A 26468-nucleotide genomic window follows, 5' to 3' on the forward strand; every position below is an offset into this window, starting at 1 on the left:
TTATATATACAAACATCAACACAAATTATCTCACAAATTCTTTATATCAAATCATAATATTTAAATCATGATGATTTGGGATCTTGTTTTAAATTATGCACATTATTCTTTCTCTAATAGTCAAAATAAATAGATAATAACAATACCAAATACAACATTAATTTTTATTTAATATATCAACATGAAAAAAAAATATTGCAAAATATAATCAAGGTATTTTAATTTTAATCTTTTATTAATTCATTTGTTACCAACTAAACAAAATAAAGTTATTTTAATTTTACTCTCTTACTAATTCATTTGTTACCAACTAAACAAAATAATGTCATTTCAATAAATAAAATCGAATAATGATACAAATCAATGAATAAGAAAAAGATTCTATCAATAGTAAATAGCTTACATCACACTACTAACCTTGTCAATTTGAAACTGTTATGTGATAATTGAATTCTTTTAATCCATTCATTTGTTGTCAATTACCTATAATGTCATTTTCAAATAAGAACACAAAATATTTGATAGTGACACAAAATCAATTTATTTCACTATCAAATATTTTGTAGTCAAAATGAATAGAAAAGATTCTCTCAATAATAATAATGGCGCTCTGCTCTTTTGCAATTTGCAGTCTTGCGTCACAGATAAATTTTAGTTTTTTCTACCTTTTTATGTTCACTAGCTATATTTGTTTCGTTGTCAACGGACATTGACAAGATGCCACTCAATTCAAAAAGTTCAGAGAGTAGTAAATTTATTGAACACCATCCCTCCAAAAATTCGCCCTTCTAGTTTTCGATGGAAGAGCTATTTATTACCGTTGAACAGCAGAAAAAGAGCGGGTAAAAAACTGGCATGTGCTTGAATACACTACCAGGCCTAATTATCTGATTTACCATGGCCAACGAAATCGAAGATTGGAAACAGAAAGCAGGCAGTGTTTTACCTCCCTGTGCAATAGGCACTGAAACTTGTAACAGAGTTCATGGCAAATGTAATGATAACCAGAGCTCTGAGGGGTATTCCTACTTCTTCAAAGTCATGCTCGGAGATTTTGCACAAAAACTGGTATTACCAATGCTCATGCACGCTTCTTCATTCTTTGGATATATACACACATTTACATTCACTCTTTTCATTCTTTGGATATACACACATTTAGATTCACACTTTTCATTTCTTGGATATATATACATACATCCTTTTTCATTCTTTGGATATACTTATTCAACAAAACTCGTTTGCTATTTATTATGTTTGTTTTACTGCAGCGTATACCTCCTGCATTTGTTCATATGCTCAGTAACGAGACTGATGAAGATATAGCTTTGGAAGGCCCAACCGGCCACCAGTGGCTCATAACTTTATGGCGTGCAAGTGCAGAAATGGAATTTCGAGAGGGTTGGGGAAGATTTGTGAGCGATCAAAGAATTGAGTTGGGTGATTTTCTGGTGTTCAAGTATATTTGTAGGTCGCATTTTCAAGTTAAGATATTTGGAAGAAGTGGGTGTGAGAAAAAGGTTACTGTTTGTGAATCTGAGAAGAACCACTCTGATTTACAGTATAAAAGAAGCCCTGCCACTCCTAGTACTGGTAATGTTAATTGGAGCTTTCATCAACCCATCAAGAGCAAGGTTCCAATCAGATTGGTTTTTGGTGAGGAAGAAAAAAATGTTCAAGCAGGAGCAGTCCCCAAAGCTAAATCCTCTTCTAGAGGTAATAAAAAGATTTCCCTTTTATCGATTATAAAAATCTTCAAGTGCCAAAATTGTATTGAAGTTTTAATGCAGGCAACAGAAATTGAACTTAAGCCAAACTCTCTGAGTGTATGAATTTAATTTCAATGCAGGGGAACGTAAGAAGAATGTTAGACGTGGCCAGCCAATTGTTGCTGGAAAGAAGCACTCGACGCCGAAATCTGCAGGGCCCGAGACTGAACAAAAAAGTTATGTAGGAGCTTATTATGTTTCTTGTAGGCGTCCTGTTACTGAAGCAGAAAAAAACAAGGCTGTCCAGGAGGCTAATTCTTTCGCATCTGATAATCCCTTCCATTTACTAGTGATGAGGCCTTCTAATGTGTATCAAGGATTTTGGCTTGTAAGAAATCTTTTTTCCTTCATATGTGTGTTTAGCATGGGATATATAGCATAATTTTTTGATCTTCTACCCTTTTTTCGTTAGGAAGGAATCGAAAGATTAAGTGGGTTTAACAGGTTGATGTAATGTGGTCTATCCTTCGCTTAAGGTTTTTCTGTTTTCTCCTCAGCCCGGAGTAAGACGCATTTAACAAGGCTAATGTAAGAAAATCTCGCTGATGTTCAAGGGTGCTCTTTCTAGTTACCCAGGTTTAAGAGGGGTTTAAGAGTATAATGTAGTATAGTCTATCTGATGCTTTAGGTTTCTCTGTTTTCCGCTTAAGAGTATAATGTAGAATGTAGAACACTTATTCCACCCTACTTCAATTCTTCAATCTAAAAATAGAAAGATTGTAACAGCTGTAGGCTAAAAGTTTGACAATAGCAAAACATAAACTGACTATCCTATAATTACCTCTGTCCCAGCCTCTATCGCTAGAACACTTATTCCACCCTACTTCAATTCTTCAATCTAAAAATAGAAAGATTGTAACAGCTGTAGGCTAAAAGTTTGACAATAGCAAAACATTGAGCTCTCTAACATCCTGATGATAGATTACAGAGCGTGATATATAATGTTGATGCAAAAAACACACACAATTGAATCCAGAAACAGCAGCAAGAACTATTATGGATTTTGAAAGACTGATAGACTTAACAGCAAAACTGCCAAACTGTTGACTAAAATTAGTAAAAACAAAGTCCTAGTCGTGGGAAGGAGGAAGTTAAGGAAGATGCTCTGCATCATCCTCCCCTCTCAGAAAATCTGAACTTCCTAGTTTTGGTCCAAAAGGTGAGTTGTTTGTACTTATACAACTCAGATTCTATGATCCAACAGTTGTGAGAATCTGACAAACCTTCCCACTTAGTATCCAACTCTCGTTCTACTTGCTCTTTGCTTCTTTGGCAAGTGCCTAATCCAATGATTGCTTTCCCTCTCATTCTGTTCATCTTCCACCTGATTATCATTTGCTCCAGCTAAATATGAATATTGTTCAGCAACTTTAAAGATAGGATTGATGTTCAAGTCTTTAGGCAAATCAATTTGGTAAGAATTCTCATTTATCTTCTTCAAAATCTTGCATGGTCCAATTTTTTGGGCCTCAACTTGTTATAGGCACCTTGGGGATACCTTTTGTTGCGTAGATGTACCGTGGTCATGTCTCCTTAAAAGATTTTTCTTCTTTGATGCAATTAACAATCTTCTTATACTGCTCATTCATGGGCTGCAATTTGAGCCTAACTTGATCTCTCGAATATTTTCTACAAAATTGGTAGCTTCTTGGTTGGTATGTGGATTTATTTGCAGATCGACTAAGTCTACAATTACCTTAGGATTTGTACTATAAACTATCAAACTTAGCTTGAGGTAACATCAAATCCCATAGGATTGTCACCAGCTAAACACCTTAAGAGAATGTCTAGATTCCTGTTCACCACCTCAGTTTGGCCATTGGTTTGGGGGTGATATGCTGAACTGAATTGCAACCTGTTCAACATTTTCAGCAAGACTCTCCAAAAGTGGCTTAATAAATTGCTGTACCTGTCACTCGTTATAGTTTTTGGGATGCCATGCAACCTCACAATTTCCCTAAAGAATAAATGTGCCACTTAACTTGCATCACTTGTCTTTTCACAAGGTATAAACATGACCATTTTAGAAAAGCGATCCACCACCACAAGCAATGAATCATGACCTCTTTGAGTTCGAGACAACCACAAGACAAAATCCATTGAAATATTAGTCCATGATTCCTTTGGCACAAGTAAGGGCATATGTATACTTGTATTTTGACATCCTATTATTTGGTACACTCTTCAAGCAGCAACAAACTTCTCCACATCTCTCCTCATGTTAGGCCAAAGAATTTATCACTCACTAATCCATAAGTCTTATACCTTCCAAAGTGTCCATTCAACTCACTTGAGTGCATCTCTTTTACAAGCTTTTCTCTCCTTGATGCAAAGGGAATGCAAAGCTGAGAATCTTTAAATAATAGGTCATCAAATAATAAGAAGTCTTGAAATGGATACATACCTATATGGTCTTGACTATCGAGAATTGCATAGATGCTGCCAAAATATGGATCATTTGCATATTCACCCTTCATTTCATCAAAATGAACCAACCCATGACTCATTACAACCAATTAATGATGTCTCGTGCTTAAAGCATCAACCACTACATTGATTTTGCCACTACTATGCTACAAAAAAAAGGTGTAAGCTTCCAAGAATGAAGCCCATTTGGCATGTTTGTAAGATAGTTTATCCTGAGAATATATATAAGATAGTTTATCTTGAGAATATATATATTTCAAGGCTTGATTGCTAGTTATCAAAATGATGAACTCTTTATATAGAAGATAATGCTTCCAATATTTAAATGCTTATATCACGACATATAATTCTTTATCCTAGTTGAACTACTCGCCAAAACCAAAAACTCGCCAAGGCCTGGAAAAAAACTCGGGAAAAACTCAGCCACTACTTGACAAAAAACTTGGGAACTTAAAAAATTGCTTAAATTTAATTAGAAATGCATTTTTTTTGCAAAATTCAATGAGAAGATGCATCCAATGAGTCAATAAATGAGAACACAAAAGAAACAAGCCGAGTCTAGATATATTTAAACGCAAAGTGGGTACTGTTGTGACGTTTTCACACATCGCCCCATTGCAAATGGGGACCCCCTTCTTTTTAGTCCCTCCCGTTTTTTTGGCTTGCGTTTTTGTGGTCTTTTCGCAGCAGTCTTGCCAATCTCTCTGCTTTGCAAGTGTTTGGGGGTCATATTGATTAAATCTGCTTTTTGTTTGAGCGAGTTTGGTGAAGTCTAGGGCATGTTTTGTCCCTTTTTAGGGTTTCTGCCTTCTGTCCTAGATTTTAGGGGGATCCTATTAGGGTTTTGAAAAAACTGAATATACGACTGGAATTAGGACCCTTTAAGGAACCTCCCAGTAAAATTTGAGCCAAAAGGGAGCAACTTTCTATTTTTAGAAAGTTCCTATTTTTTAGGGATTTTACTGAGTCCCAGATTGGTCTAATTTTGCCAAAAATCAAACTTACTATTTTTAGTAAGTTCTATTTTTAGTAAGTGCTTTTCTGACCTATTTTGCCCAAACCTTGACATTTTGAAACACTTACTATTTGAGAAAATCTATTTTTGGCAGGATTTTCACAGGAAAACACTGAAAGCTGAATATCTCCGAAGACGCTGAAGACTAAACGTTCCTGAAGACCATTTCTAAATCCGGAAAAGTCAGAAGGCAGACAAGTTGGATCAAAAATGGTTAAGTTTGGAACTCCTATTCCAGAAGAGGAAAGCATTCAAAATCATCCAAGTCCAGAAATTCACATCAATCCACCAATGTCATCCTGATCCGAAAATGGCCTGAAATTTGACTAAGTCTGGAAATTTGGAAGATCTTCCAAAATCCAGAATTTGCATTATGATTATGGACCTGAAACCACTCTCAAACATCCTGACAATATATATGAAATATAACTTAAAGTATAAGTCTTATACTTAAATGCTATATTTCATATATATATCTTGACGAAGAGCCTGAAATGATGGAAAATTCCATGTGTCCATGGACATGGCCAAAATGTGCCCAGGTCAGGGCTGGGGCGCCAAAATGAGAAATGCATTCACAAGTGGAAAATTCCACCTCTCCATGGACATCTCCAAAATGCGCCCAGGTTAGGGCTGGGGCGCGAAAATGAGAAATGCATTCACAAGTGGAAAATTCCACCTCTCCATGGACATCTCCAAAATGCGCCCAGGTTTGGGTTGGGGTGCTGAATTCAAGAAGGCACTCACAGGAGGGAAATCCATGAATCCTTGGCATGGTGAAAATTTCACCTAATCTAAAAATTGAAATTTTTCCTAAGGCACGAAATCCAAGGAGTCAAGGAGGAATAAAAAGCAGAATTCCCCTCGAGCGAATTTTTGATTATCCTATTTTTAGACACCAAATCTCGACCAAATGTGGAAAATTTTATAGATTCAGAATCGGGGTGAAATTCTTCATCCAATGAACTTGACTCCTAAATTTTAGGAGGATCCCTAAAAAATAGGGATGTTGGAAAAGAGACATGGACAATTCACAAAGTAATGGAAATTCCTTCCTTCAGGACATAATTCCAGGAAAGGTGAAAAATTGACTAAGTGTTGGAAATTCCTTCCTTCAGGACAGAATTCCAGGAAAGATGAAAATTTGGCTAAGTGTTGGAAATTCCTTCCTTCGGGACAAAATTCCAAGCAAGGAAGAAATACACCCAAGGATGAATTGAACATAAAATTTCTAAGGCAAGGAAGGAATTAGGGATGAACTGAACAAGAAATTTCCCCTCTTGGGAAAAATTTGAAAAATCCATTCTTGGGCATCAAATCACATCCAAATTTCAAAAGTTTTACAGATTTGGATTCGTAGGAGAGTTTTCTCTCTCCTGGACCGTGGAACCCTAATTTGGAAATTTTCCTAAAAAATAGGAAATGTGCAGAATTGATGAAAAACCTTCTCTGAGCAAGGAAAGTTGAAGAGACTTCAAGAAAATTCTTCTTGAATCGAATTTTCCCTCTCCAACAATTCTAGATGTGCAGGAGCGGATATACGACGGCGGGGTCCACTTGCATGGCGAGGATCTATTGAACACGTGGCAGTAGAGTGGCGCATTCATTACCGGAATATTTGACCAAATGGCGACCCGGTCATTGCATGTTGAATTTATGGCAGATTCCTTTTGCATGCAGTCGTTGCATGTGGAAATGATGGATCATTTATGACATAGTGGGGTGATTTTTGCATGGATGAATATTCAACGCATGTTGGACAAATTTGAAGGAGGTGGTGCATTTAATGCACAATGGATGCTATTTTGGGTACTTTTGAATTAATTGTATATGGGCATGATGGGTTATTAATTGGAGATTCTCACCTTGTTGCATCATGTGTGGAGAATCTTTTGGGCAAACCCTAATTAGGGTTTTGCATGTAGCCAGGGCTTGAAGCCTATATAAGGGGTGACCCCCTCATTTGTAAAAAGGGAGGGAGCTTTGTATGAAATTGTTGCGATAAGTTTTTGAGAAAATAATATTGAAACATTGTTCTCTGATGGTGTCCACTTGAGTTATTTTTTCAAAATTTACATGGTTTCACCTTCCCCACTTAGATTAGTAGTAAAGTGTTTTGATTTCAATGGAGAATGTAATGGTGTCTGATGAATTTCCATGGTTCATACTTTTTGTATCTTGCTGATTGTAAGTTGTAGTGTAAAGTTAGCCTAAGCCACTAAACTTGTGCTAAGTTCGGTTGTGGACAGTCGTTTGGATTGCGCCGTTTTGGGTATTCAAACGCACTTTCTCGATTTGAAAATCCTTCAATATCCTCAGAAGATTGCACCGGTTCTTGCGGAGTTGTAGTTGAACTTGGCGAAGCAGAGCTTGGTTTATTTGAAATTTGTCCACCAAAGCACTATTCATTGTATCACTGCCCTTAGGAGTAGATTTAGATCCTTCTGAACCCTTTCCCTTTTCTTTCAGTTCATTTTAGTCCGTTCGAAGTAGCAATAGCATCGCAAAATTGTCATATCCGATGATGGAGTTCCAGCCACAGCAAAGAAGTGAAAGAACGATGCACACGTAAGGCCCCTTGGATTACCAGCAATCACATCAGCCAACTGAGTCACGTCCACGCATTGAAGGAACCTTGGAGTCGATTGTTTGAACTTCTTGCAATCTTAGCATGCAATCGTACTTTGATCAAGAGAGAGTGAAGTGACCGTTAGGCAACTTTATTCTGTGTTAGACGTTGTCATAAAAAACACGTCAACAGGTACAAAATCGCATCCTCATGAGGAATGCTGATGGCTGGAAGCAAAATAGTAAATAGTTTTTGTAAAACTAAAAGTAAATACATCATTACAATTACATCTTCTTCTTCCCAGCTCTAGTAAAAACTAAGGGAGAGGTAGAACTAGAGGGTCTAGTCCTAGAAGTCTGGATTGGGCATGATTGTGTCTCCTCGCTCGGTATGTCTGACTCAGGTTGTGGCTTGTCCTCCATCCTAGACGTAGCTTTGCCTCTAGCTTCTCCTGGCACTGGCAATGACTCCTCATCCTCCTCATCCTTTTCAATGTCATCCAGTGTGAAACCAAATCCAACCCCCTCCTCCTCCATAGCCCGCCCCTCCAAATCATTGATGTCATCCTCTGTAAACAATGGAGGCCACTCATGTGATGTCCAATCACTATAAAGATCTATATCATCCAAATCAATTGTAGTAGTTGCTGCTTCCTCTTCCTTCCTTATGCGCAACTGAAGATTATATTGCATAAAGACAAGGTCATTGAGGCGTTTTTGAGCTAACTTGCTCCTCTTCTTCGTGTGGATGGCCTCAAACAAGCTCCAATTGTGCTCATAATTGGATGAACTACAAGGCTGGCATAAGATTCTAAGGGCAAATTTTTTGAGATTTGGGGTATTTCCACCCCAACTTTGCCACTAAGCATCTGCAAAATAAAATATTGAAAAGTTAGAAAGCAAAGAGAAAAGCAAAAACATATTTTATCAATTTATCAATTACTTTAGACCCCAAAATCCAAATGGCAAATGTTATACCTGGGGTTTGAGTGGTTCTGCCTCGCCTTGCCAGCTCTGAAGAGAATAGCTTACCCCTTGCTTCCTCATAATTTTGGAGTTCGGCCACAACGAGGTCTCTCACCTCAACCTCAAGTATCATCCTCTGAATGCATGTAGTGAGGCCCTCCATGACTTCTCCATTAAGATTTGAGTAAGAATCCCCGAACTTAAAATGGGGGTTGAGGAAGTACCCTGCTGCATGAATGGGTTGGTGGAGCTGATTGTTCCACCTCCTATCAATAATTTCTCAGATGGGATTAAATTTGAATCTATCCCCCTTGTAGTAATTTTTTATAGACTCCTTGGTCCTATCCATGGCTTCATAAATGTACCCCACTGGGATTTGATCCCCATCTACCAAGCGCAAAACTCTAACCAAGGGCTCGAACACCTACAATTGAACAATTACAAATTACAAAAAGATTAATTAATGAAGTTACAAATTAATAATGATAGACTTGAATCAAGAATAATTAAAAATTCAAGTTTTGAAGTTACCTTCACAATCTCTGTAGCCTTTTGTGCAAAATGGTTGTTGAAGACTATGCATGCGACACCCTCTCCTTCAACTTTGTTTGCATAAGGTGAGTCTAGCCATGCTTGAATCACAAACATTTGTTTCAAAGACAATGCACCAAGAATGCTTTGCAATGTCAAGAAAATCGTTGCAAACCTTGTGACACCGGATCTCACCATATCTCTCCCTTGAGTGTGCTCTCTCATCAAATGTAGAACCCAAGGGTGATTGTAAATATATTTTGTGATCCTCCTTGCATCTTCCACAATTGGAGTCACCCAATCAAGTTTTCATATGTCCTCCAAAAGAAGGTCAAGGACATGTGCTGCACAAGGTGTCCAAAAAAGAGTGGGGTGCCTATCTTTGGAGGATTCTACCTGCTGCCACATATGCTGCTGCATTATCTGTGATTATTTGCACCACATTCTCTACTCCCACCTCCATGACAACGTGCTCGAACATTCCAGCCAATGTTTCTGCATTTTTCACCTTATTGAAGGCATCAATTGATTTCAAGAACACCACATTGTCCTTGCAAGCAACCAAAAAATTAATAATGGTGCGGTTTTTGCCATTTGTCCACCCATCGGAAAGAATGGTGCAGCCATATTTTCTCCATTGTTTTCTTTGGTCCTCCACCACTTCTTTTGCCCTATCAACTGCATTTGTGAACAACCTAAAAGAACAAAGTGAAACTAGGTCTTAGTACACAATTTTGATTTAATAAACAAGAAAAACAATTAAAAATGAAATCAAGTGGACTATTTACTAACCTCCCACCCAAATCCTTGCAAGAAGGGGCCTTGTACCTTTTTCTTGAAACTGTCATTGTGGTAACCAAATCTAGCCAATAAGGATTGTCTACCACATTGAATGGAATGTTGTTGAAGTACCAAAAATCAGGACATGCAATGTCTGTTTTCTCATGTGCCTCCCTATTTCATCCAGTGGCCTCTAATGATGGTTGTGCTCCAAGTGTGTTCCTGGGCACAAAATAACTACCTATAGATTGCGTCCCTGATGGTGATGTAGCAGGTACTCTACTAGAGAAGTAGAAGTGGTGGCTGAGGTGGTGCAAAGTTTGCAAATACGTGGGCCATGACAAGAGCCCACTATGCCTTGAAGTGCTTCTTCTTCTTCTTCAATGTCAACCGAAGCACCTTGAGATTCAGCTATGGTTGCTCCCATGGCTAGTTTTGCCTTCTCCTTTTGCAATTTTTTCTCTTCCCTAGCTGAAAGTATGGCATTAATGTCTCTTTTTTTTTTTTCAGTGGCCCCAGGACATACCCTAGCATCATGCTTCTTGATGCCTGCAAGGTTGTATTTCAGGCGGTTTATGCCTCCATGAAATACTTTTTCACATTTAATGCAAATCACCGACCCAAGGTCCAACCCTTCATAGGCGTACCTCCAAGCCCTATCTCTAGCACCTTTAGGACGGGTGCCTATATATCCAGATGGGCATGGTTCTAGTGGCCAATCATACCTTGAAGTTGTCATACTGAATTAATGGTTAACTGTTAACCTACACATACAAAGAGAAAAGACAAAATTAATATTTTAGTTAAACAATTTAGCAAACTATCTAAATTAGTTTAAATACTTTAGACATCATTCAAAATTAAAAAAATTAAAAAAAACTATTAGGGTTTGATTTTTTTAAAAAACTAGAGATTCTTCAAAAAAATGGTGAAAAATTCAACAAAACTTGTCAAAAATAGTGTTAAATCTTGTTCCAATGACTCTAAATCATTTTTTATTACTTAGGAATGATATTCTATTCATCTAGATGCAACAAAAAATAAATAAAATGTTTTAGAAAAATGTAGAAAAAAAAATTAGAAAACCTACCTGGGAATCTCATTTTTCTTCAAAATCCACTTCAAATCCACTTGGAATTGGCAAGAATTGATGGAAATTAGTTTGCAAGTGTGTTGGAGTGTGTTTTCCCCTTTCTCAGCAAAATACCAAACATAAAATGATGAAATAAAACACTTTTTGGCCATTTTTTGTATAAGTGCATAGGCGGGCGAGTTTTTTTCATGGACTCGCGAGTTTTTGGTACGAGTAAAAGTTGTAAAAACTCGTGAGTTTTGTACCACTCGCCGAGTTTTTTCGGCAAGTAGTCCAATTATGGTTAGTATACTTTTTGTTTATATTCATTTAATTTTCCATTGAAAAAAGCCACTCTTTATATATTTCAATGCTTGATTGCCGGTCATCAAAATAAACTCTTTATGTAGAAGATAAGGCCTCCAATATTTGAATTCTTATACCACAACATAGAATTCTCAATCATAGTTAGTATACTTTTTCTTAGCTTCATTTAATTTCCATCTTGGCTCAACACTCTCCCAATGGCTGTTCTTGAAGCATCACACTCCACTATAAAAAGTTTCTCAAAGTCAAGCAAAGCGAGAATAGTTGCATCAGTAACCTTCCTTTTGAGCTGTTCAAATCTCACATCAGCTGCTCTTGTCCAAGTAAAAACCTTTCCTTTGGTGCAATCGGTTAATGGTACACTTATGCTACTAAAATTCCAAATGGATCTCTTATAAAAATTTACCAACCCATGGAAGCTCTTCACCTCAATAATACTGTGAGGAGTTGGCCATTGAAGAACAGCCTTAACTTTTTTTGGATCCATGCTGAAACCATACCAACTTATCCTTGTAAAATTCACCCTTTTCAAGATTGACAAAAATCTCTCTACTCCAAGTATGTCAAGCATTGTTTTCAAATATTCTACATCCTTCTCCATATTTTTATTAAAAATCAAGATATAATTAAAATAGACTATGATAAATATTCCAATGGGCAATCTAAAATTGTTTGCATGAAGTTAGTTGGGGCATTGGACAATCTGAAGGGCATCACCACCCACTCAAATAACCCATCCTTGGTTTTGAAGGCATTCTTCCACTCATCACTTTAATGAATATGAATCTAATGGTATCTACTTTTGAGATCAATCTTGGAGAAGACCGTGACAACTAACAAGCAATCTAACAAATCATCCATTCTAGATAGTGGATATTGGTACTTCACAATGGTTTTGTTAATGGCTCTAGAATCCATATATAATCCCCATTTTCATCCTTTCTTAGGGGAGAGTAGAGTGGGTGTGGCACATGAACTCATGCTTTCTCGTACAAATCCCCTCTCCATCAATTTAGTAATTTGCCTTCTCATTTCCTCATTTTTGGGAGGAGTTAGTATATAAGCAGCCTGATTTGGTAATTTAGCACATGGAATTAGATCAATTAGTGAGTAATGCTTTTGGAAGCAAGGAAACCAGCTCGTAGATTAGATGGCATCAAATCAAAGTAAATTTTCAATAGTTTGTGCACCTCTAATAGAATTAGTAAGGATGGAATAAAATCAGATATGCTTTTCTTATCAAACACTTGAAAACAAAAATAAATGAGAGTAATTTTTTTTGTTTTTGTTTAATGTGGATTGCCTATAAACCTAGAGGTTCTCTTGCCACAACAAATACTCAATTTTATTTTGTTTATGTAGTCTTATTAGTGAAAATGATTTTAACATGTTTAGGCTATGTTATTGGGTACATCTGAACTTCCCCTACTCATATGGGTTCAGTTTAGGTCTAAGTCTTGGGTCAATTCCCCTTTGGGTTCACCCAGGGTCCCTCTTGGGCACTAGATTCCCAATGGGCCTCAGAAGGGACCTTAGGGAAACTTGGGTTGAACCAAAGTGAACCTGGGGGACCCAAGGGCTGCCCAAAAATAGGAAAGAAAAAAAGTTATTTTTAAAACATTTTTATGAACAAAACGTGCTTGCATACCTAATTTCACTCTTAAGTGATATAATTGTGACAATGGTGTGTGCCATGAAGGTTTGCATGGTTTCAAAGGCCTTAATTTGTCTTTGTGGTGAGGTTCAACTCCTCAACTCCACCTTTTATCATGACAAGGAACACGTTAGGAGTGTTGCTCTTGGACCTCACAAAGGGTGTTTCCCTCGGACCTCGCAAAGGGTGCTCCTCCTCGATAGCACTTAGGGCATTGCATGCAAACCCCCACAAGGGGTGTTGCTCCTCGATGGCGTTGGAGGCGTTGCTCCAATACACCCATGAGGGTCACTGCCCCTCAACTCTATTGGGAGGTGTTGCCCCCATACCCCTACAAGGGGTGTTGCTTCTCAACCCCATCGAGGTCTCTCCTCTTAGACTTCCACTAGTTATTAGGATGTCTTGTTATGTAAGAAACTTGGCACAAAATGAGGGTTTGATGAGGAATCAGGATATAACTCTTGAGTGTGTTGACTTAGACATAATTGTCACAAAACTTGCCAGAATCTCTGTAGACGAGGCAACTTGTATAGTACATGGTTAGTGCAATGCATTGTAACTCATTGTGGTTCAAGAGAAGTTGAACCAAATGTTGACTTTAATGCTTTTAATGAAGATTATTAAATATTGATTGTAATTTTCATAGCGTATTAACATTTGATAGATCATCAAATTATGAATCTGAATATTTTATTTTTTGCAAATTATAAGTTACTTAAATATTTTGTTTATTGGCAATTATGAGTATCAATGTGGAAATGTGGGAGGAAAAAGGGAAGCCAAAGAGAACACTCAAAGTGGTAGTTCATTTGAGAGTGCCTTGAATTGCAATCACCCTTCCTTGGGAGTGTTGTAAATTGTGATTGCCTTTCCAAGTTGATTGCAAAGTGTGCCAAGGACTTTTTTAAGAAGGCACATTTACAACGATTTGCAATGAAAATATATGTGCACAAAACACTTAATTTAAGAGGGAGTTGTTGGTGGAGATGTCATTTTTGCCTCCTTACTAGAGTGAAAGCATACGCACACATGTTTGGTAAAGGTATTATTATGTTGCGAGCTCCTACTTGCAAAGAACTAACAACCTCTATTATCTTAGCTTGGGCACCTTCTCTTAGGACCATTGGGACTCATTTTACACAAGTTCTTGTTTTGGCTTCGAGTGAAGTAGAGTTGAGCCTAAGAGAAAATGTAAAGTAGGCCAAAGATGAGGAAGGTGATTTTGCTAGCAAATTCTTCTCTATCAAGCATTACATTATATGTTGCCCCCTCTCTTTATTTTATGGAGGCCATGATGAAGATTGCCCTTATATTTAATTTTTAGTTGCAATGAGTTAATTGAATAATATTTTAGGAGCTCCTAAAAGGATTGAAATTTTTTGTGTATCCTTTGCTTTTGCATCTCACGTGATCTAATGTAAGAAAAGTACAACGAAAATCCATGTGTTCATGTAAAGTAGTAATTGTTTTTAGTTTGAGATTCATGGGCTAATAAATAATGTCTTTGGAGTCATAAATAACTAAAATAAGGAACAAATAATGTATATTCTCTACTTTTGTGCATCATACATCACAAATAAAAAAAATTAGAAGGAAAAGCTTTGTGTAGAACTAGGAATTGAGTTGAATCCTTGCAAAATTTTGAAGTAGTAAATAGTAAGTTTATTTTGTTTATGTAGTGTTAGTATGAGTTCCTTTATCTCAACTGACAATAGTAGAAGTTTAACATGTTAGGGATTCTAAAATTGGTAGTGGAAATGGGGGATGGAAAAGGTAGTTGAAGAGAGTACTCAAAGTGATAGTTCAGTATGTTGTGAATTTCAATTTCCCTTCTAAGTTGTTTGTTAAGTATGCCAAGGGTCCATTCAATAAAAAGGCTACTTTATGACAATTTGCATAAAAAATAGAATAGTTAATTCAAGGTGAAATTGCTCATGGAAATGCCATTTTCTCTCCCTTAAATACTAGGGCAATAAAGTGAATGCACACCTATAGGTCCTTTTATGGCAATTTACATAAAAATTAGAATAGTTAATTTAAGATAAAATTGCTTATGGAAATGTCATTTTTTCTCTCTTCAATTCTAGGGCAACATTATTAAAGTGAATGCAGACCTACACATTTGGTAGAGGAGTTCAGGTGCGTAGTGAACTTTATTTTTAGAATTTTTGGGATTCAACAAATAGAAATTCCTATTTTTGCTTTGAGTGAGGTTCATCCTAAGGGAAAATGTTAAGGCCATTGGTTTATTTCCACAACAAGTGATAAATATGTTAAATATTGTAAGGTGGTGAAATTAGGATAGTAAAACCACCAATTACACAAGAACAACCTTACATTTAAAAGAGGAATGGAAACCAATAGATCTAGCCAAAATTCAATTAAAGAAAGGTTGAGATGTTGATTGGACTTTTGTGTTTGATTCCTCTTTTGGAGTTGAAGTTGTATTTGAATTGTAAAATTGGATTGAGGGCAAATAATGAGGAATTGAACCAAAACAATGATAACAGAATGTTCCAGACTTCACATAGAGCCACAAACAAAGATCTAAGAAGAGAAAGTGAATTAGAACATGTAGCTGAAAATCCTGGTCGAATTGTCGGGACTAGGAGGGTAGGGTGACTTGGTTCTGTAACTTCTAGATGGGCAAGTGGGATGTTTTCCAGATCAAGGAGACACACATAATCCATTGTCAGAAGATCAGGCAAAATTCTTGGGACCAAGGTGGTAGGAGCTACTTGGTCTTCCACTTTTCATGCTTGTAAAAGCTAAACTTGTTTGTCGTCATTTGTTTTGTTAGAATCTTCAATCACAACACCTGAATCAATTTCCTACACATAGAGAGAGAAAATGGTTGTGGATAGGGGTTTGCCTTGGGTCAAACCCCGGTTTAGGGATTAACCTTGAAATTGAAATGATAATAGAAATGGAAATGGAATTGAATTGCAACAAAATGCTTTCCTTTTGAGGGAAAGCCTAGATCTGAATGCTTGTAATTGAAGTTGATACCTTGATGAAACTTGCTTGAATCCTCATGCCAAGGGTTTAGGATGTCATGTAGAATGTCTTCATGGAAGGTTGATCATGGATGCCATCTTGAATGCTTGAACTTGATTTGACCTCTCCTTCAATGCTTGACAAATGTTTGATTGGTTGCTTACTTGAACCGAATTTGTTAGAGTGTAATTGAGAGAGATCCATCCATCTTAGACATCAAATGAGAGGGGTAGGCCTCCTTTTATACTAAATCATCCGAAAATTATTTGAATTTCTAGAGCAGGCCAACACAGGACCTAATTTCCTGCCCAATTGAAGTGACCATTGATGGGACCGAATTTGGGTCCTAATTAGGAGGACTAGGGCAGTGGGGTGGCCTTGGTCTTGAGTGAGGACCAGGGCGACCCCAGCACCTTGGTCCTGTTAATCAGGACTCAAATTTGAATAGGGGTTAGAAAGGGAGTTGAAAATGTAGATTTTTGGAAGGTGCGAGCAGAATCAAATTAGACATAAAGGCATTGAAAGACAGAACACCTAGGCAAGGTCTAGGTGAGGATGAAATTGTATGCAGATACAATTTACGACGCTACAAATATATAGTGTAGAGAGGAGGCAATTGATGTCTTCTTAGCAAATGATATTCCATTCTAAGTTGCTCACTCTATTATAAGAAAGTTTTGTCCAAGATTCCATGAGCAAATCCTTTCTATGTATGACTAAGGGAGATAAAATTGAGGACCCATATCTTGAGCAAACGCATTAATGGAGGAACTAAAGGGCACATGGGTCTAACATTTGTGCAATATTATCGTGGATGGGTGAATGTATATTAGGTACAATTGATTCATCAATATCATGGTCATATGTAAGGAGGGGTTTTACTTCCTTAACACAATTGATTGATTGAGGTTTTGCAAGGATGCGAAGTTCTAGTTTTGTATCCTACAAATGCCATTTAAGGATTTGCAACAACTCTTTCAATTTCATCCCTAGAGGAGTGCCAATTGGGCCTTGCCCTTGTGTAAGGAGGCAGGGGGAGGTATTGGATTTGAAATTCGCACAGGGTCTCCCACCTCACCAAACTCCAATTGAGGAAACTCATTAGCCTCTATGATCCGCACTACCACTGGTTCCCCCAAACTAGGGTTTTCTTTAGGGGCAACGTTGGGATTTGAGTCTTTAGGTGATTAAATCTTCTCTAATCCTCTTTGAATTTATCTCAACAATCCTTCTTCAAACATCCTTGAAATCCCATTCCTTCTACACCAAAGATTCCCTCCAATCTTCCCATCCACCAAGACTTTCTGGAACCACCTCCTCCCATTTTTAGAGATAATTTCTAACTCCTTTGCAACCCCAGTCTCTTGATCTATTTCTACACAAATCTTGGTCATTGATCCTACCTTATCAACGATGAAATCCTCATCATCTACCAGAAAGGAACCTAAAGTATCCCCTATAATCTTCAAATATTCTAGGTTCCAATACTCTGAGGCAAGGTTGGCAATCTTGATCCAGACTGTTAGACACAATGCACCACTGAGAGGGGGAGGGGGTGAATCAGTGGTTCTCAAATCTCTTTCCCTTTTGCAAACCTATGTGAGCATACTGGTTGATAGATTTAACTCAATGCAAGCTTACCGGTTATGGAGGAGACTAACTTAGGTGTAAACACACTCACAAGGGGACATCACATAACACCAGCATATACGAGGAAAACCCAAGATGGTAAAAACCTCGGTGAGCAATGTTGCCGGAGTCTACTACTCCAATCCAACCTCACAATAAAACACAGTTACAAAGTTTAGGGCACCAACCCAAGGAGCACCAACCCCTACCTGATTTATGGGCTACAACCCAAAGGAGCACCAACCCCTGACTTTAGTGCACCAACCCAGGGAGCTACAACCCCTGCACCAAGCTACAACTCAGTGTTCACAATGTAAACATCAAATACATAAGTAGTTATCTTGTTACAAGTGAATCTTGCAACCATTATACATATCTTACTTTGTCGGTGAGATACCTTCTCTGCTTCACCGACTCACTTCTCTGCTGCTCTTCACCTACTGCTTCTCTGCTGGTAAGCCCTACCAGTTTATCTCTCTTCTGAATTGCTCTCACATCTCCTCCTCACTGCTCTGCTCTTCATCGATTCAACTCTCTGCCGGTTCTCTGTATATCTTCTCTGCAGTCTCTTTCACCTCTGTTCTGCCGATATGAACACTACCGGTTCTTCTTTCCAACCGGTTGAAAGCTTCAACCAGGTTCTCTCTCACTCCCTCTCTCTTCACGGATGTTCGTTGAGCACTTGGCTAATTTGTTCTTACTTGCAGAAGTCTTTCACTTCGCAATAGCACAATATTCTTCTATTCAGCAGCAACAAACATTCTCTTCGGCCCCCACACTTATAGCCAGGTTTTCCCTCCAAAAACCAATTCAAAATCCAGGCGGTTAGGGTTTCCTCACCATCCTCGAAGCAAACCAAATCCAATCAGATCTTGCACGATCTGATCTTTCTGACATCCAACTGCACAACTCCGCCATTTTTCGCATCTCCTAGATCACGCCTTTCATCTCTGGCGACTTGCTTTTTACCCTAATAGCTGATCCCTTGGTCAATCACGAAAGAACTATCGTGTTGTTTCCTCCATCGCCTCGATCTTCTCAATCGCTCTTAGCTGACTCGTAGTTGTCTTCCAGACCTCGAGCCTCAAACCCCTGCAATAGCTCTGCATCATGTCTCGTGATTTGAGTGACTTCTCATTAAAGTCGACCAACCCTGCAACAACCCTGTCAATGTACATTCCATCTTTATCCACATGCATGTTCGTCACGTTGACTCCATGTGGCATCCATATCAACTAACTGCCAGCTTGGCACTTCATGTTGGTCCAAATAGGATTACCGACCAGCCACTCAACCGATTCCTCTTTCCTGCCGTTTCGTTAACCTCGCCGGTATCACACACCGTACCGGTAACCTTATCATATTTGCATTCTGCACCTTGCTCATATTACCAATGAGCTTTACATACTGGTTATCACTCTTGATGATACCAATCATCATCCTTCACTAGACTCCTTCATCGATCAGACCATTCTTTTCTGACTGTATCAGCATCTCAGCATGCCTTCTCTGTCGCTCCAATGCATAACCCTGATCTCATGCACTTAAGGCATTCCCTCAATTTACTGGTGGATCTAGAGCGATCCTTCAAGTTTTTGCCTTTACCTATTTAATCTTATCCCACCAAACTATAATGCACTTAATGCATATAGGAGATAAGCTCCACTTACTTGGTGGAGGAACACCTTGTCATTTGCTCATGTGAGTTCCCTGTTTGTGCAGCATATCTTCAAACAGGCATATGTGAACCAGTGTGAGCACATACACTGTCAGTCATTGCTTCTCATGATGACTGCATCTTTATCCGGTGGGAGTCCTATTGTTCTGCAACCTCACAGCATATCGGTGACTTGTTCAATCTTCTCTTCCGGTGTGGATGTGATTTGGATAACATTCTGCCTCTTCATCATAAACAACCGCTCAAACACCTATCTCATCACACAAGTCAGGCATTAACTTCCTTACCTTACCGGTGTTCTGCAACACAAGATGATATCTAAGATATCACATCCTGTACTCCTTCATAGTAGTGTTGCACATACATCTTGTAATGTCCCCATTTTAGCAGACTTGGATTTTGTGAGATTAGCCTATTATCTTGACCCTCGTAGGCTAATGTGTTGGATAGAGGGTCTCTTGAGGATTGGTATCATCTCCAGTGTTCAGAGTACTTCAGTTTGGTCTTCGTTTGGCATCATTCGGACATCATTTGCTCTACTTCCTATTTTTAGTAAGTCTTGGGATGTTAGAGATGGACCCCTGCTATTTTTAGTAAAGGGGGTATGGTCATATGCAGCTTCATCATGTCAGCTCCCAGTTCAGACGGCGTTCAAAAATGTTGAGTATTAATGGAGATATTAATGTTTATTTAGTTTAAATAAACATTAATGTGTTGAGCTTATATTATTAAGTTATAATATAATTTTATATTATAACTTAAGTAAGGGTCCAAGTATCATTAAAGGGGACCATTTAATTAATTAATTGTGGCTCTTTTACCAAAGTGAAATATTAAATGACAAAGTGAAAATATTATATCATTAAATGTCACTTAATATCATTAATTGATTTAATGCCTTGTTGGAGAAAATCGAACCTTCATGGGAAATATATATAAGGCTTTTGTAAAGAAGAGAAGGAGAGAATTGATCATTGTTATTTTCGATGAGAAGACTTGTCTCTTGGCTTTGGAGAAGAAGCTGGGGTTTTTGCCAGAGTATCGGCATTGGAGAACGTGAAGACTTCATTGCATCAACAATTTGAGGGTGTGAGATATTCATCTGAAGTTGCTCCTAGGGTTGGCTTCATCCAGAAGTTGACATTGTGCTGATTGGAGATTTATTTTCAGATTTATTGGCATAGCTGAGGGCATATGTATATGGCAGACTGAGAACATCATACAAAGGGTTTATTTGCTGCTACAGTGTCGTGAACAGTGCACATGAACAGTGCGCTACAGTACCTATGAATAGTAAACGCTACAGTACTAATGCATTTTAGAAGAGTTAATCTACAGAAATTTAAAGGGGTTTGAAGAGCGATTTTCAGATTGTTGGAGGCTACATTTACTGCTGTTAGTACCACTCATTGGCACGTGGGAATTACATGTATGTATGACAAGTGTTTGTGTTAATGACAATCTGCTGTAAGTGCATTTTGGTCTCTAAGAATGCATTCCAAATCTTCGTAGAAATGTCTAACAGCTGTCTACTCTGCTGTAAGTGCATTATGTTTGACATTCAACATTGATCAGCCACTTAGCTTTCATGCCAACTGTTTGCTTAAATGCCTAATGGCTGTAGGTGTACTTTGGGATGCATGACAAGTGTTTGTCTTAATGTCTACTAGCTGTACTAGTTAATTTCAGTCATTTCATGTGTGTGTAAGCTCTAAAACAGCTAGCATATCATTTCTATAACAACTTTGCATTGTTAGAAGCTTTCCATAACTTCATTTATAGCCTACAAACCCAAAGAAGACAAATAAGAATTCACGACAGCGGCTTCAAACATTGTATGCCAAGTGTTTGACAATATTCCTTGGGGGTTCAATAAGCGAAACAGGGTCAGATTAGCCAAGGGATATTACACATCTCATCTACTGGTGGTCATCCAATACCGATTGACATCAATGACAACACAATGCTGAATCATTGTATGCATATTCTGCTTGGCTGATCACCAAGTCCCAAGTTTGACCATGCTGCTTAGTGAGACATCTTACGAGATTACCCAAGGACCTATTGACCACCTCAGTCTGACCATCTGATTGTGGATGGTAGGCAGATGAAAATGAAATTCTAGTACCCAACTTCTTCCATAAGGTTCTCCAGAAGTGACTCAAAAACTTAACATCCCTATCACTCACAATGCTAACTGGAAGTCCATGGATTCTTATTATTTCTTTGCAGAAAAGACCTGCAATATAGGTGGCATCATTGGTACTCTTACAAGGGATGAAGTGAGCCATTTTGCTGAACCTATCTACCACCACATAAACACTATCAAATCCTCTTGGTGTTCTCGGTAAACCCAACACAAAGTCCATTCTCAAACATTCCCAAGGCCTTTGGGGTATGACTAAGGGCTGATATAAACCTACATTACTTGCTGATCCTTTTTCTCTCTGACATATGGCACATTGTTCAACAAATCTCCTTACTTCTGATTGCAACTTGGGCCAATAGTAGAACCGACTAACCTGCTCCATTGTTTTATCATTGCCAAAATGACCTCCTAGACCCCCTTGATGTTTCTCTTGAATGATGTTTTGCCTCATAGAGCATTGGGGTATACAAAGGAGATGTCCTTTAAACAACAAACCTTCTTGTATCATATACTCTGAGTAGGAAACATGAGAAGTGTTAGAAAAATCAGAACATGTACCATATATATCAGCAAAATCTTTGTCTTCTTTGTAGAGGTCTCTCAACTCCTCCAACCCCACACTGTGCAATTTAACCTCTTGTATGGTCATGACTCTCCTACTGAGTGCATCGGCAACTTTATTTGAGGTGCCCTTCTTATGCTTGATAGTGAAGGTATAAGATTGTAGGTATTCTACCCACTTGAGGTGCTTCTGATTCAACTTCGCTTGTCCATTGAGAAAACTAAGGGCATGGTTGTTAATATAGACCACAAACTCTTTGGGCAGCAAGTATTGACGCCACTTTTTTAAGGCTTGCACCATGGCATACAACTCCAAGTCATACATAGAGTACTTTTGTTTTGCTTCATTCAACTTTTCAGAGAAAAAGGCTATGGGAAGACCCCTACATTAACCCGAATTTCCGGGATGGGGACGACAGGGGATGGCGGGACACGTTTCCAGGACGGCAATTTTTTTTGCCAAATTTGGGGACAGCGGGGGACGGCAAAGGGGACGGCTATATAAAATATAGGAAAAATTTAAAATATATAGGAAAATTTCAAAATTCAAAATGTTCATAAGAAAACATGGATAAAGCATGCATACATACATTATATTCATATGAAAACAATAAAACATGTATATAGCATGTGTATGATACTATGAAAAGTTGAAAACATTTTAGAATGTAAATTCTGAACATACAGCATTGTTAATACTCAATAGACAATATGCAATTATGCATTCATAAATCAGAATTTCAATTCATTCACATTGTCAATATGCATATCATAATAGATATTAAAGAAATAACATACAAAATGTCAAAACAAAGAGGTTAAATTTTCCCTACTTCTATCGATGTAGTTTCCCCCCATATTTTTCAACGGGGTTTTGGGGGCAACGCCCCCAAGGTGGGGTCAAGGGGCATCGCCGAGTTTGGCGATTTTTGGGCGATTTTCTAATCTCTGTGTCAAAATGCTCAAAGGCTACACTGCTGCCATATAGTTTCATTGTCAAAATTATGAATTAAATTAATAAATTTAAAATTTAATTAATGTTATCTTTTAATTTTTTTTATTTTTAATAACAATTTGAATTAATAAGGGGCCTATATTAGAAAAAATTTAAAAAAAATTGAAAATATAACTTTTTTTATTTTTTTAATATTTTTTAATGGCCTTAGATATGGGGGACGTCTGGCCGTCCATGGGATGTACGGATGTCCCCCAGAGCTAGGGCAGGCATCCCCCCATTTTGGGGACGTCCCCTCAAAATGCAGGACAATTTGGGGACGGGGGGAAACATCCCTTGGTCGTCCCCAAGTCCCCGAAATGTCCCCGGGACGGGGACGGGGGTTTTCAGGTCGGGGACGCGTCCCTAGGTAACGTAGGAAGATCCTCTTGACTCAAAACAGCCCCTATTGCTCTTTGACTAGCATCACACTCAACTGTAAATAACTGATTGAAATCAGGTAACCTAAGGGTAGGTAACTGAGCTATCTTCTTTTTCAACAACTCAAATCCCTTTTGGGCCTCCTCTATCCACCTAAACTGACACTTAACTGCCCCTTTGATAGTATTGAGCACAAAAGCACACACATGACTAAAGTTTCTTACAAACTTCCTATAAAAGGATGCTAACCCATGAAAGCTCCTAACATCACTGATATTCTTAGGTGTAGGCCAACTAAGGATTGCCTCAACCTTACTAGGATCCATTTTTAGACAACCTTGTGAAATGACAAAACCAAGATATACAAGTTCAGTCTTGAGAAACTCACACTTTTCAAGGTTGATTTTGAGTTGTGCCTTTTTCAGCTTCTTCAAGACCATCTCCACATCCTTGAGATGTTCTTCTTTGAACCTGCTAAAGATTAGAATGTCATCAAGATATACAATCACAAATTTACCTATGAGCTCAACCAAGACTTCATTCATGAGCCTTTGAAAGGTGCTAGGTGCATTGGTAAGGCCAAATGGCATGACCAACCACTCATAGAGGCCAGCATTGGTCCTAAAGGTTGTCTTCCATTCATCCCCTGGTCTGATTCTTATCTGATGATAACCTAATTTTAAATCTACCTTTGTGAAGTAGCTTGCACCCCCAAGATTGTCCAACAGGTCTTCTATCCTTGGCATAGGGAACCGATACCTTATAGTGATCTTATTGATTGCTCTGGAATCTGTACACATTCTCCATTTTCCCCCTTTCTTGGGTGCTAAGACAGTAGGTACGGCACACGAACTCAAACTCTTTTTGATGAATCCTTTGTCCAAGAGCTCCTGCACTTGTTTGGCAATTTCTTCATTTTGACTAGGTGTCATTTTGTAGGCAGCCTTGTTAGGCTAACTTGCCCCTGGAATCAGGTTTATTTGGTGATTTACATCCTTCATTGGTGGCAAAGAATCAAGTAGATCTTCTCCTATTACTTCTGCATATTGTTTGAGTAGACCCTTCACCTCTTGTGGCACTTCTTCCATTAGATCTGCCTTACCTTCTTCACTAGGTTTGAGCACAATAGCATACCCTTGATCTCCTTCTTGTTTCATCACCTTAAGAAACTCTTTCCCACTCATCATCATCACACTTGATCCCACTTGTTTTTCCTCTTTTGGATCAGGTAATGGATCCATTTGATACCTCTTACCATTCTTGATAATGACATAGCTATTCTTCTCTCCATCATGCTAAGCCTTTACATCAAATTGTCATGGACATCCCAACAACAAATGGAAAGCATCCATAGGCAATATATCACATAAAATCTTGTCCTTATACTCACCAATCTCATAGTCTACCCATGCTTGCTCATCAACTAAGACATGTTGGCCTCGGTTGAGCCATGACGCCTTGTAGGGAGTGAGATGTGGCAGCCTCTTTAACTTGATTTTATCCACCATTTCAGTTGAAACTATATTCTCAGTTGAACCTGAGTCTACAATCACTTTGCAAATCTTGCCTTGAGACTTACAAGTTGTTCTAAACAAACTCTTCCTTTGTGGTGGCTCTTGAGCTTGAGGAATCTTCAACAAAGACCTTCTTAGCATTAGGCTTTCACCATCTGTCACTGGGCCTGCCTTGCTGAGAGGGGAAGACACACTTTGATTGTTTTCTTCCTGCACTAATTGTGTTCTTTTCTCACCCATGTATGAGTGTGAAGAGCTGGTTGCTTTCTCCGGACACCTTCCCATTGTGTGGCCAACTTGATTACAATTGTAACATCTTTCGGTGAAAATTGAATTTCCTCTTCTTGAGCTTCCAAATCTGCCCCTAGAATTGTTTCTTCCTCTGAAGGATCCTTTAAATGCCCCCCTTGAAGAGTCTCCACCACCTTCTTGCCTTGAGTTTTCTTCATTCCTTGATGTTTGTTGTCCTCTACTAAAAGTGCCCCTTCCTCTAAAGGATCTGCCACCTCTAAACTTTTGATTTTGTTCACTCCTCTTGATTTTGGCTTCTGCCCTTAATGCTAACTGAAAACACTTATGAACGGTATCAGGAGTAAGGATACTGATTTCATCTTGTATATTTTGTCTCAATCCATTCATGTATCTGGCCAATTTATCCACCTCATTCTCATGCTTCTTAGCTCTGAGGCTTAGTTTATGGAATTTCTTCGTGTAAGCATTGACATCTAGATCCCTTTGTTTCAGATTTTGCAGTCTCTTATGAATTTGAACTTCATAATCTCCTGGAAGGAATTGTGCCTTAAGTCTGATCTTCATACGCTCCCATGAAGTTATCTTCTTTTTGCCTTCTTGTATCCTTTCTTCTTGCATCATATTCCACCAAACCAATGCTGATCCTCTCATTCTTGATTTGGCCACGTTAACTCTTTTCTCTTCTGCTACCTCTTTGTAATCAAAATGATTATTGAGAGTTTCTATCCAATCTAGCAACTCTTCTCCATTGAGGTTTCCTCCATATGTGGGTAATCCATCCAGATTGTCCTTAGAAATGGATTTGACTGCATCTAGGAATGAAATTTGGTCTTGAGGCATAGCTACTGCTGCTGGTTCCTCTCCATCTTCCACTTCTTCATCAGTCTCATCACCCCATTTTGTCTTAACCTTTCCCTTCTCGTTCTTTGCCTCTCTGGTTCCTTTGCTTCCTTCTGTATCCTTCAATCCTTCTATCATCTCTGCCACCATCTGCCGGATGGCTTCTGGAGTCATTGCCTTTGGAGGCATTGAACTTTCTTCTGATTCTTCACAATCTGACATACACCAAATCTTTCAAAGAATGGCTCTGATACCACTTTGATGCAGAGGTCTTGTGCCTAGCTCTCCAATTCACCCTTACTCACCCCAACTCCTCAGCTCACCCTTCTACTCAAGCTCCTCCAAGGTAACTTGTTAGGGTACA

At 38.4% G+C, this 26468-nt stretch overlaps 1 protein-coding gene across 1 annotated transcript in view; it reads left to right on the forward strand.

The window, feature by feature from the left end:
• The first annotated feature begins 723 nt into the window (after positions 1-723).
• LOC131039812 (B3 domain-containing protein Os11g0197600) overlaps positions 724-26468 on the forward strand; it is a 48617-nt gene continuing 22872 nt past the window's right edge. Inside the window, exons 1-3 of the mRNA XM_057972656.2 lie at positions 724-1068; positions 1272-1716; positions 1850-2097. Of these exons, the coding sequence (XP_057828639.2) occupies positions 898-1068; positions 1272-1716; positions 1850-2097 (864 nt within the window). The 5' untranslated portion in view covers positions 724-897. The remainder of the gene's footprint in view (positions 1069-1271; positions 1717-1849; positions 2098-26468) is intronic.

Source organism: Cryptomeria japonica, chromosome 7, assembly GCF_030272615.1.
Source record: "Cryptomeria japonica chromosome 7, Sugi_1.0, whole genome shotgun sequence".
In the NCBI taxonomy this organism is placed as follows: domain Eukaryota; kingdom Viridiplantae; phylum Streptophyta; class Pinopsida; order Cupressales; family Cupressaceae; genus Cryptomeria; species Cryptomeria japonica.